The 12,140-nt window shown below is 47.6% G+C and overlaps 1 protein-coding gene across 4 annotated transcripts in view; it reads left to right on the forward strand.

The window, feature by feature from the left end:
* Nucleotides 1–12,140, forward strand: part of EDA (ectodysplasin A) — a 155,914-nt gene that overhangs the window by 62,036 nt on the left and 81,738 nt on the right. For all 4 annotated transcript variants that reach the window (XM_048482756.1, XM_048482758.1, XM_048482759.1 and 1 more), the window contains exon 2: nt 4,160–4,265. In XM_048482756.1, coding sequence (XP_048338713.1) covers nt 4,160–4,265 — 106 coding nt within the window. The remainder of the gene's footprint in view (nt 1–4,159; nt 4,266–12,140) is intronic.

Below are 12,140 nucleotides of genomic sequence, written 5' to 3' on the forward strand. Positions count from 1 at the left end.
AAAACAGGCTGGTTACAGCTGTCTTGTAGCAGCATTGATATATAGTTGCAAGCAGTTACACTGAGTTAGGAATGCATCTCAGTCACTTAGATAGCATCCCCTGACATGATCACGCAGCTGCACGCACGCACAACTGACAGGGAACATTGGGAGCATGCCTTCATAGGAGCAGAATGGGCAGGGAATGTGAGCTGGAGCAACGTCTGCAATGTCTCCCAAAAAAGACATTGTCCTGCTTATTACCTGGTTTTTTAAAGTTCTCAGTCACTTAATCTGTTTTATTCTACTAACTTCAGCTTCAGTTTATGGAACATATCTGTTCAGGTGATGCTAAGAGTTTATTTATTACTTCGATTTTTGTCCCGCCCTTTCTCAAAGAGGTTAGAACAGCATCATCCCCAACTGAATTTTCACAAAACCCTTAGAACAGTGGTTCTCAACCTTCCTAAAGCCGTGACCCTTTAAAATAGTTCCTGATGTTGTGGTGACCCCCATGGTCTCTCTAAACTGTTCATGAGTGCATCTGGGGGAGCGTCCCTCCATGAGCCTGCTCGAAAGGCTCTGTTTTCCTGGCCGTTTGAATTGGAGGAAAGAATGGGGGAGGTAGCCCTGCCCACCCTGGGGGTTGCTCTGCCCTCCAGATCTGGGGTTGCTCTGCCCTCTGAGGTTTGGGTTGCTCTGGTCTCGGGGGGGGGGGGTGTTCTCTGCCCTCTCCACTGGACGACTCGCCTTCCCAGCCCCCCACACCCCAATCTTGCCTGGATCCGGCATCAGCTCCAGCTGGGAGGAGTGGATCATCCTCCGCGACAGTGGGAAACTCCTTGCTGGCCCCGCCTTGCAGCCTTGCTCCTTCACTGGCCCTATAGGGGCCGGAATCATGGCGTGACCAATTGCCAGGTGCCAGGAGCCTCTGCTGTGACGGAGGAGCTGTACCCCTCTCGGCCCGGGTCGTCATCTTTGTTTTTGGCGCCGCGGCAGCAGCGGTGGCAGTAGCAGGGGCTGCTGCTACCTTCTCCCAGGTGTCCTCTTGCGTCTTGTTGGGGGCTTTTGCCCCTTGGCGGGTTGCTGCTCAGGTCCTCTCAGCTGAAGACCTATGGAAGGTCTCAGGTGGAGGCGAAAAAGTCTGCACCTGATCCACCATTATGGCGTGGCTGTGGCTGAGAGAGTGATGGGAATTTCCTGGTCTACGGTGGTCTTGGTTACTCCTGTGAAAGGGTCGTTCAACCCGAAAGGGGTCGCAACCCCCAGGTTGAGAACCGCTGCCTTAGAAGAAAGTAAAGTTCAAAGAGTGACTGGCCCAAGTCCAAGTGAGGGATTTGAATCTATGTCATCTTGATTGTAGTCAAACACTGTTTGCGGCAACAACACTCAGTGGAAACAGCGTGGAAGCAGATCTTTGTTAACCTATTTCCAAAGGAGAAAAACATTGAAAATTTGGAAGGCACGTTGCACACCAAATTTTCCAATTGCTCTACTCTTGAAGGCAAAAGAGCTTTGAAATTGTTTGCTTTTTCCATTGTTGATTTCTCCAATTTCCTGCCTCTACCTAGTCCTTTGTTTGAATATAATTAATATACACAAAGGGAAGGGAAAGTGATGTGTGCCATATGTGTATACTTTTAATTTGGAGTATTTTGCATGTTTTCAGATGTCTTTCAAATTGAAGCAAGGCAAACTGGGGATTCTTTGGGGCTTCAGTGCTCTTGGCACTCTCGGGTGGAGTCTGTCTTCCTTCCAGATTAGAAGATTTGCTTTTTTTAGAATTGTCTCATCTGTCATCTGCCTCACATCTAAGGGAGATGAATGAGACACAGTGAAAACAAGGAAGGGACCAAATTTTGGTGCTTCTTGATTTAGTGCTTTGTAAGGACAGAATAAAAGCACTGGTGGATTAGACCAGCTGTCCACCATGTCCAGCATCCTATTCCATAGTGTGGCTAACTAGGTGTCCAAGAGGGCCAACAAGCTGCGCAGAGAGGCCAAGGCCTTTTCTGATGTTGCCTCCAAGCACTTGGAGACATTGGAAGACCTTTGAGTCCATGACTGCGAAGTTTACTCGGGAGTTTTTGCCAGAACAAGCCTTGAATCCAGTAGCACCTTAGAGCTGTTCCAGGATGTAAGTTTTCATGAGTCAAAGTTCACTTGATCAGATACAAATAAGAATGAAGATCCATCAGCCCTTATATCCATGCCAGAAGAGAGGAGTGATGATTACTGAAAGGGCCGGTTGGGGTCAGGATGCAGAGGCTCCCTGCCAGATGTAATCAGCATGACTAGAGCAAGGAGACATGCATGGAGCTGGGGACTGCAGAAAGCTAGCAGATGACAGAGCACAGGAGGTTCCTGCTTTCTTTGTCTTCAAAAGGGGGTCACTCAGCTCCTGGGATGACATGAAGCAGCGCATCACAGTGGCTTTCCAGTAACAATAGTCGTAGCCAGGCTGGGGTGCATGGCCGGTATTCATTTCTGACGTGAATGGCAAGGGTTGGTGTTGCAGTTCGAAAGAAACATTTTCCTGGGAGTAAACCCTGTTGAATAAAATGTGATTTATTTCTGTTGCCTTTTTGAGGAACCAGACTATCTTGGACTGCATTGCAAAAATGCTGTTGCCTTCCTGTTTGGAAAGGTCATAGTGCCTTAAAACATGTGGCATTTTAGCTCTTTAAACCAAATAACTAGATCTCTTGCAGGAAAGCAGGTTTTACTTTGCAGTCTCCACCTGCCTCAATTCCCAAAGAAAATTTAAGATAAATATAAAGTAGCTGAATGACCTCCCTAAGGGGATCAAACATTCCTCTGTGTTGAAGTATCCTAGTCTGTTTGAAATCTTACACGGGTTTCAGCACCTGTGTAATGAGTTTATAGCCTATGTTACAGTAAATTGTATTACTTATGTGCCAAAGAATCATGATGCATTTTGATCTGTTTAACTACCATATTGTTTCCATTCTGAGTGTTCCTGACTTTTTAGTTTTGAAAATAAATGCAGAAGTTTTTATATTCTGAATTTAAAGTCTTTCCTCCTAAACTGGGAGGCTAAACTGCAGTCTATTGATATCAAAGTTGAACATAGCTTGTGTAAAGTTGAAGCAAGTCACTTGCTGGTCTGCCTGGTACTCCCCTCCGCCCCATCCCAAAATAACTTTCCCCAATAGCAAACTTCATTGACCAAGTGCCTATCAGTAATTCAACCAAATTGAACCAGACCAGGAATACTATTATCCACACTTCGGAAACTCTCTGGGAATGCATGAGATGATTTTGTACATTTCAGAAGAAAAAAAAGTCTGATGGGGACTGGGCGGGCATTTCCCCAGGAGGCACGGGATGGTTGCGGGCATCGGAATGTCTGTGAAATGGGGCAGAAAGGAAATTGACATATTCAAGCTAATCGTGGCTTGTATAGAGTATGTGGAAAGATGTCTAGAATGCCCATTCTCCCATACAATAATTCTCCCATACTGTTTGTGTGTAAAGTATGCTCTTCTTCCCACTGTCTTACTCTGGTTTGAGGATAATGGACAACTTAATGTCTTAAGTGTTAAGTGGTTGGCAATGTGGGGCAGCTGCATTTTGCTGAGATTGAAGACTAGATAAATAAAAAAACCCAGTCATCGGCCTTTCCTGCACGATCAAACTCTCGGGGAATGGAGGGGTTGGGTTCTTCCCAAGGGTTTGCCGCCCTCCTTCTCCTCGCAGGCTGTCTGTGTATGGATTTCTAATGGTCCAGTCAATGTAATGGCAGTTGTGCAAAACATGCCTGTTGCCTTTGCACCCTGTGCTCTCCACTCTAAAGATAATCAAAGAGACAGTTGTGGTTTCAAGAGCTGATGCTTTGACCCTTTGAAGCCCAGGTTCTTGGCTGCTGCATTTGGTTCCACCTTTGTCTGTCTTAGTTCTGTCTTGCAGCCTTAGCAAGGAAATTCGTGTTTTAAAGGCACTTAATGCACTCATTTTCATAAATGACAAAAACATTTCCAAGGATCAAGATGGGCTACACATGGGATCCATCTCTTGCATGACTAAGTCAAGTCTGACTGATGAAAAAAAATCAAAACTAGAAAGATGTTTTAATGTCTTTGCTGCGGATTTGCTGGGGCATGGTTTGGGTGCCCCTTTTCTGTCCAGAGGATTTTAGCATCTTGCATTCATTTTTCAGGTGGCATTTCTGAATTTTTTCTCTTCTGAAGAAAGACCTCTCCTGGAAGAAGAAAGCCAACCTATCCGCCGAAACAAAAGGAGCAAAAACAGTGAAGGATCAGAGGGTGAGTTTCTATTTTCCTCACACTTTTAATGTGTCTTGTCTTTGTGGCATATGAGAAGACTTTACATGCAATTCTATATAGTGGTTATGGTAGGTAAATAGCTTTTCCCAGTATTTGTTGTTTTAGGTGATCTTTGCGTTGGAATTCTGGAGTGCAGGGGGATGGATTTCACACACTTTGAATTGCAGGAATATAATTTGTTTGTTTGTTTATTTATTTTAAGAACTCATCTATATACAAAGCTCTGTGCATGCTGTAAACAAGAATATTGAGAAGGCTACATTTCCCTTCTACTCTGAGAATCTAATGTGTTATTTTAATACATTCAGAGGACTTTTTAATCTGGAAGGAGAGAAGACACACACACCTCCACACACAAACATACTTACACACTTTAGTTTGAAGTGTAACAATCTTGAATTCTGTCATCTCATTCTGCATAAATGCATACCCCAATTCAAAATCTTCCATTCCTAATGTAGGCTATGCTACATGTGTACTTGAAGATCAGTTTTAGTTTCATTATTTCCTTATGTACACTGTTTTCTGGCAAAATTAGGATTTTCTTTACTCAGAGATGACAATCATTTCTACAGAGCATCCTTCACTTTCAGAGTTCTGCGTTGTGGAACGGCCGGTCTGCTGAGATCAGGAAGTCTCCCACGCTCCGGACTTTCCATAAACAATGCAAAACAATTATTCAGGAGGGCTTTTTGTACAGGAAATAAGGCTATACGGTAACAAAGTGACTCAGGAAGGAGCTTGGGTTAAAGGGTTAGGGACTGTAGAGTATACCACTGTGTATAGTTTGTACTCTCAGCTGCTATAAGTAGGTTTCTGCTATGTAATTTGTGCATCGTTCAATGGGTTTAATGGGTTGTGTTAAAGTTTTCTTTGCTTTACCATTGTTTTTGATCTCTGGTTGGTCCAGGATTTCTATGTCAAATGCTATTGCATTGTCTGTTGGATGCCCCATGGCATTGATTGTTTCAACCTATTCTGTATCATCCACCTTGAATGCCAGTGAGAAAGAGCAATTATACATAAACTCAGCCGGCCTTGATTATTGCTGCCTGTATAGTTGTGTGTGCAGAAAGGTGCCAGGCTTTGGGCCACTTGCCTGATGAGCCGCAGTGCTCCTACCAGGTTCAGAAGATGCTGCTCAGCACCATGGATGCTCCTTCACAGCCCACCCAGCTGTGAGGCATGTTCTGGTCTGTTTTCCATCACACCGGACATCTCAAGGTGCTTGCCGATTAGTCTTGCTTATCCTGAGCAAGCCATCTTACTCCTGCCAGCTACTTGTGGCCTAACCAGTGCTACCCAGTGGCATAGTGCCAAGAGGGTGTGGGGGTGCGACGCACTGGACGCACGCCATGGCGGGGGCAGGGCACACATGTGCCCCAGGCACAGTTCCCCCTCACTCCAGTCCTGGTGTTACTAGGCCTTGTAAGGCTGGACACACTCAGACAAAGTCGACTTTGGAACAAAGAAACGAACTTTATTGAATTGTGTTGCCCTATGCTACAGGGTGTTGGAACTGAGGGTTCTTGCCCTCAGTTCCAGTATATATAGGGGTTGTTGGGGGCGGTCCCTCCCAATGGCGGGAACAGGAATAACTGGGGAAACAGAAACTTACTGGGGAATAGAAACTTACTGGCAGGGCCGCAACCCTGACAACCCCTCTCCCCTTAAGGCCCCCTCCCACCCAGTTTGTCGGGGTAAGCTCAATGGAAGGCCCGGAGGAGGCGTGGAGCTGCGACGTGTTGTGCGGCCACCCACTTGTTGTAGCCAGGGGGAAGGTCCTTCTATTCGACCAGGTATTGCAGCATCCCCCTGTGCAGTCACGAGTCTATGATGGCCGCCACCTCCTGGTGTATCTCGCCGTTGACCACGAACACTTCAGGTGGCGGGGCATCCGGGTGCCAGTTGTCGAAGGGTGCAGCCTTCTTTAATAGGCTGATGTGAAATACTGGGTGCACACAAGCGAGTGTCTTTGGGGGTTCAAGTTCAACCGCAACCGGGTTGATGACTCGGGAGATGCGAAAAGGGCCGATGAACCTGGCTCCAAGCTTCCGGGTCCCTGGGAAGTCCTTTAGATTTCTCGTAGACAAATATGCCCGGTCGCCCACCTTGTAATCCACAGGGTGGCGTTTACGGTCCGTGAATTGCCTGTAGTCCGCCTTCGCTTTTGTTAACGATTCCAGCGCTACGGTCCAGGTGTCTCACAGGGCGGCAATCCACTCCTGTAGGTCCGGCGGCCCGTCCGCTGGCTCCCCCTCAAGGGGAAACGGTGAATTGTCATGCCCATAGACAATTTTGAAGGGGCTTTGGCCGGTGCTTGAATGAACCACATTGTTGTATGCGTATTCTGCGAAAAGGAGGAGGGGCGCCCAATCATCGTTGTGTTGGTTAATATAGCAGCGGAGGTACTGCTCCAGAATGCCGTTAACCCATTCGGTCTGGCCGTCGGTTGCCGCATGGTATGCCGATGAGAGCCCCAGTTCCACCCCCAACAGTTTCATGAACACCCGCCAAAAGCGGGAGATGAATTGGGGCCCTTGATCGGAGATTACTTTGTGTGGGGCCCCGTGTAGGCGGTAGATGTGGGTTAGGAAGAGGCGAGCCAGTTTCTGGGCTGAGGGTAAGCCACTATACAGGATGAAGTGAGCTTGTTTCAAGAACAGGTCCACCACCACCCAGATTGCTGACTTCCCACCACTGGAGGGGAGGTCCAAGATGAAGTCCATGGAGATATGGCACCATGGAGCATCAGGGAGGGGATGTAACAAGCCAGGCTTCTTCCCCGTTACATTCTTGGCGGTGGCGCAGACCGGGCATCCCGCCACGTAATCGGCCACATCTTTGCGGAGGGATGGCCACCAGAACTGCCTCCTGGCGAGGTGGAGTGTTTTAATGAAGCCCCCGTGTCCCGCCGACTTGGCATCATGGCAACCCGCGAGTACCCTCCCCCGTAGTTCTGCTGGAATGTGAACCTTGTCCCTCCTCCACCAAAGGCCCCCCTATCGGTGAGGGCGCCCGCTTCCCGATCCGTGTCTGTGGCTGACGTGGAGTGTGCGCGGAGCTCCGTTTTGAGGGCTAAAGGGAGGGTTGGCGTGGCACCAGGGTTCGATCCGTGCGCCTTGGCGCAAGATCAGGTGACCGCCTGCATGCCGAGCTGGGAGGGGGAGAACACCGTCCCTATGGGGCGCTCCTCCGCTGGGGAGGAGTCGGGTAGCTGAGAGAGTGCGTCTGCTAACGGGTTGCTTTTTCCCAGAAAAAAGTTCAAGGTGAAGTTCAACCTGGCAAAGAAGTCCGCCCAGCGTAACTGTTTGGCGGAGAGTCGACTGGGGGATTTCAGGAAAGCCAGGTTCTTGTGATCTGTCCATACCTCCAATGGGAGGAGGGCCCCCTCCAGCCAGTGCCGCCAGGTCGCCAAGGCGTGGCGAATTGCGCTCGTTTCCTTGTCCCCAACCATCCAATTTAATTCGGACCCGGAGAACTTGCGCGACAGGAAAGCGCAGGCGTGGAGTTTCCCATTCCCCCTTTTGAAGCAGGGTGGCCCCCATCGCCACGTCCGAGGCATTGACGCGCACGATGAATTGTTTGGTCGGGTCTGCGTGGGTTCTGATGTGAAGGCGATTTTTAGGGTTTGGATTGCCTCTTGGCAGGCAGGGGACCATGTAATGGGAGCCCCCGGCCTCCCCCCTCCCGGCCCAGTCCCCTTCGTGCAGAGGAGGTCAGTGAGGCAGGGGCACCCCAGGCAGGGCCATTAACCAAAATGTGTGCTAAATCCCAAACCATATATGGTTTTAAAGGTCAATACCAGCTCCTTGACTTGGACCTGGAAACAAATTGGGAGCCTGTGGAGGCAGAACAGGACTGTGGTCCCTGTGGCTCATTCCAGACAACATTTTGGCCAGATGTTCTGTACCAAACACATTCTGTACCAAGCATTAAGGCAGCCCTACAGAGAGCACACTGTGGCAAACAAATCTAGATTTTACAAGGGCATGCACCACACATCTTCCCCCCCCACCCCCCAGTCAGGAAAGGCTGCTGCTGGTTCACAAGGCACCCCAACCACCACTTCCACTTGTTTATCTAACAGGAAGTCCCGATCCTAGCAGTGACATCGGTATGGATTTTTATGGGGTGGGACTGAGGGCTTTCTGGCTGTTCCATTCCATGCATTGTTTCAAGCAAGTTGGACATGTAATGGGTGGGGTATGAACCCGAGGGAAACCCCCCCCCCCACCTATGTCCCTGGATCCTAGGAGTATCCCCAAGATAAGAACCTGCATCTTTGGGAAGCAGCCCCATCCAGAACACGAGATAAACCATCTCCTGGGTCAGGCTTCCCCATCAACAGCACCTTAGTATTTGTCAGGATTATGTTTCAGTTTGTAGCCCTCATTCATTCTGAAACTGACACCAGGCACTTGTTCAGTTTCCACGGCCTCCACGGGATCTGCTGGAAGTGCAAGATAGAACGAAGTGTCATCTGCATATTAGTGGCCATTCAGTTCAAATTTCTCGATGACTTCTCCCAGCAGCACTGTATAGATGCTGGGAAGCATGGGAGGCAAGATGGGAGGGACCTGAAGGCACCCTGTAAGCAAGGGGCTCAGGGGAAGGGCAGCAGCGCAACGGCACCCCACTCTGACAACTATCCTTCAGCTGGACTGACACCACCACAGGACAGCACCTCCCAATCCTAGTACTAAAAGGTGGTCCGGAAAGATACTATGATTGATGCTATCAAAGAACGTCAAGAAATCTGGGAGAATTAGCAGTCATACACCAGGCATTTAAAAAGTGTGCGGGGCTTTTGCGGGGCAACAAGGATTCTAGTAGGTGGCGTGTATGCAGTGGTGGGATTCAAATAATTTAACAACTAGTTGCTTACAAGCACCATTTTAACAACCGGTTCTGCCAAAGTGGTGCAAACCTGCTGAATCCCACCACTGCGTGTACGCAAGAAAACCTTTTAAAACAATATGTTCATGGTCATGTCAAACAGATTCAATGGCTACCAGCCATGCGGCATGAAGAGAAACCTTCAGAGGATGTAAATCCAGCACGAGTGGGCAATTTCAAGGGAAGGCCTCATAGGATGCTGAACCAGACAACCACTGGTGGTCACGGAATGTCATGTTAATCATCTCACTGTGTCATGCTGCTGTATGCTAAAAAAATACATATTACAGATTTTGAGTAAAACCTTTCCTTAGAAACCCTTCATTCTGGAAGAGGAAAAATAGGTTTTTTTCCCCAGTTCTCACCCAAATGTCCCAATTTAGGTTTATGAAAGATAAGTCAATCAATGGTTTTGAACCATGGGGAACTATAGGAACCTCTGTATACCAGTGATGGATGCAGCACCAGGGAAACACCTCAGCCTCTGTGCCCCCCCCCCCCCCCCCGGCTGGTTGGCCCTCCTGGTTGGCCACTGTTTGAGAAAGGCTGCTGGACAAGATGGGCCCTCACTGGTCTGATCCAGCAGGGGTCTTTTTACATCATGGTCATTTTCTTTTATGTGTGTTTTTTTCTGGGCCTTCACATCTGTAATCCACATTCGAGTACCGTATATTCTTGTGTATAAGTCGAGATTTTCAGCACACTTTTTGTGCTGAACCCCCCCCCCCCCAACTTATACACAAGTCAGCTGTATTTTAAAAAATATTTTAGGGTTTTTACTTTGCCAGCCGCCAGGGGGTGCCGTTTTTAGGCTAGCAGCACCACAATTTCAGGATATCATCAGGTGACACTCCTGATGATACCAGCCAAGTTTGGTAAAGTTTGGTTCAGGGTGTCCAAAGTTATGGACCCCCAAAGAGGGTGCCCCCATCCCTCATTGTTTCCAATGGGAGCTAATAGTAGATGGGGCTACATTTTGAGGGTCCATAACTTTGGACCCCTTGAACCAAACTTTCTTGGTCAGAGCACCAAAGCTCTCCCTCCCTAGGGAGAGTCATCTGCTTCCCTTGGTGTTTGTCTTCTACCAGCAGGTGAAGACTTTTAAAAAAAAATTCTGTTTGGCAAACCCCTGACAACTATTACTGGCTGTCTGCCAGTTTTCAGTGTTATGTTTGTTTGTATGTTTTTATTGAATTGCATGTATTATTTATTTTAAATGTTTTTATTGTTGAATGGTTTTAATGTTTGGTGTTCACCATCTTGAAGGCACTATTTGGGTAGAAAGGCAGCAAAGAAATGTTTTAAATAAGCAAACAAGCTGTTTAAACTCATCCCACAAGACCACTTGGGAATAGTTTGTCCTGGAATTCATGGTGCATGTTTGTTTATCTTAATAGGATACATCTGAAATGTCAGCATGGCCTGTGTTAAGCAACAGCTGAACAAAATAGGCTAAAGCACATCTGTCATACTACAATTTAAATTGCTGAACTTTTACCACATGGCTTTGATTTTAAAAAAGCAAGACAGCTGTGTAGTATAGTAAAAACTAACTCCATTATTCCAACCAGCAAGTCTCTGGATATTTGATTTAAAATTATGGTGATGTATGTCAGAACTGCTTGAATTCCTGCTGAAATGGCTGCCAGGACGATGCAGGGCTACCTGAGAGACTCATCCTGTAGTCCTTCTAGATCCAGTTTTACCCTCCTAGAAGGAAAGACACAGCCAATGCTAGGGAACCTGAATAGCTTATCTGACTGCCCAGGAACACAGCAGCCTGCAGATCCAGGGGCACAGGGGTGTTGGTGGTGGGTTTTGCTTTCAAACTCTGTTGCTCTTTGAAAGGGGACTTGAGCTGCACACACGACTAAGCTGCAAATTTTCATTCCTCCGTCACTAACCTCAAAAAGTGCCTGTATCAAAGTGTTGGTAGTATAAAAACGTGTTTAACTGGTACAGGCTATTCAGACTTGCTGCATTCATTTCAGTGGGCTTACGCTGGATTAACTCAGCACAGTATTGCGTTTTTAATCAGCCAGGAGTTTTTTTCCTCCAAGTCTTGAATTAGAGAACTTTCCATGTATAATGCTTCCAGTAGAGCTTATTCTGAGGGAAATGTACGTGTGTAAAGTGCCACCGAGAGCCAGTGTGGGGCAGCGGGCAAGAGCTGCAGATGCATAGTTCTGGGCACCGCAATTCCAGAAGGATATTGACAAGCTGGAATGGGTCCAGAGGAGGGCAACGGAAATGGTCAAAGGTCGGGAATCCATGCCCTATGGCCGTGGTGGCAAACCTATGGCACTCCAGATGCTCATGGACTACAATTCCCATCAGCCCCTGCCAGCATGGCATGGAGTGCCATAGGTTCACCACCACTGCCCTATGGGGAGAGACTTAGGGAGCTGGGGATGTTTAGTTTGGTGAAGAGAAGGTTAAGAGGTGACATGATAGCCATGTTAAGATATTTGAAGGAATGCCATGTTGGTGAGGAAGCAAGCTTGTTTTCTGCTGCTCTAGGCACTAGGACCAGGAGTAATGGGTTCAAGGTGAAGGAAAAGAGATTCCACCTAAACATCAGGAAAAACTTCCTGACAGTGAGGGTTGTTCAACAGTGGCATGTGCTACCTCGGAGTGTGGTGGAGTCTCCTTCTTTGGATGTTTTTAAAGAGATACTGGATGGCCATCTGTCAGGAGTGCTTTGATTCGTAAAGTGTCTGCTCTATCGCTGTTTTTAATTCACAATTTCATGCATATTAATTATTAAAATATTTATTACTATATTCACTCAAGGACTCCTATTTTCTGGAGCGAAGCTAATGACTTAAAAGGTCCGAGGGGCTCCAGTGAGACCTCCATTTGCAAGAAGCTTTCCATCCTTGCCCAGGTGTTTTTGGGTAAAACTCTGTCACGGTTCACCTTGACTCCTTTACGTGCTATTTTCATTCATGCAGT

The sequence above is a fragment of the Sphaerodactylus townsendi genome, unplaced genomic scaffold (genome assembly GCF_021028975.2).
Source record: "Sphaerodactylus townsendi isolate TG3544 unplaced genomic scaffold, MPM_Stown_v2.3 scaffold_21, whole genome shotgun sequence".
NCBI classification, from domain to species: Eukaryota; Metazoa; Chordata; class Lepidosauria; order Squamata; family Sphaerodactylidae; genus Sphaerodactylus; species Sphaerodactylus townsendi.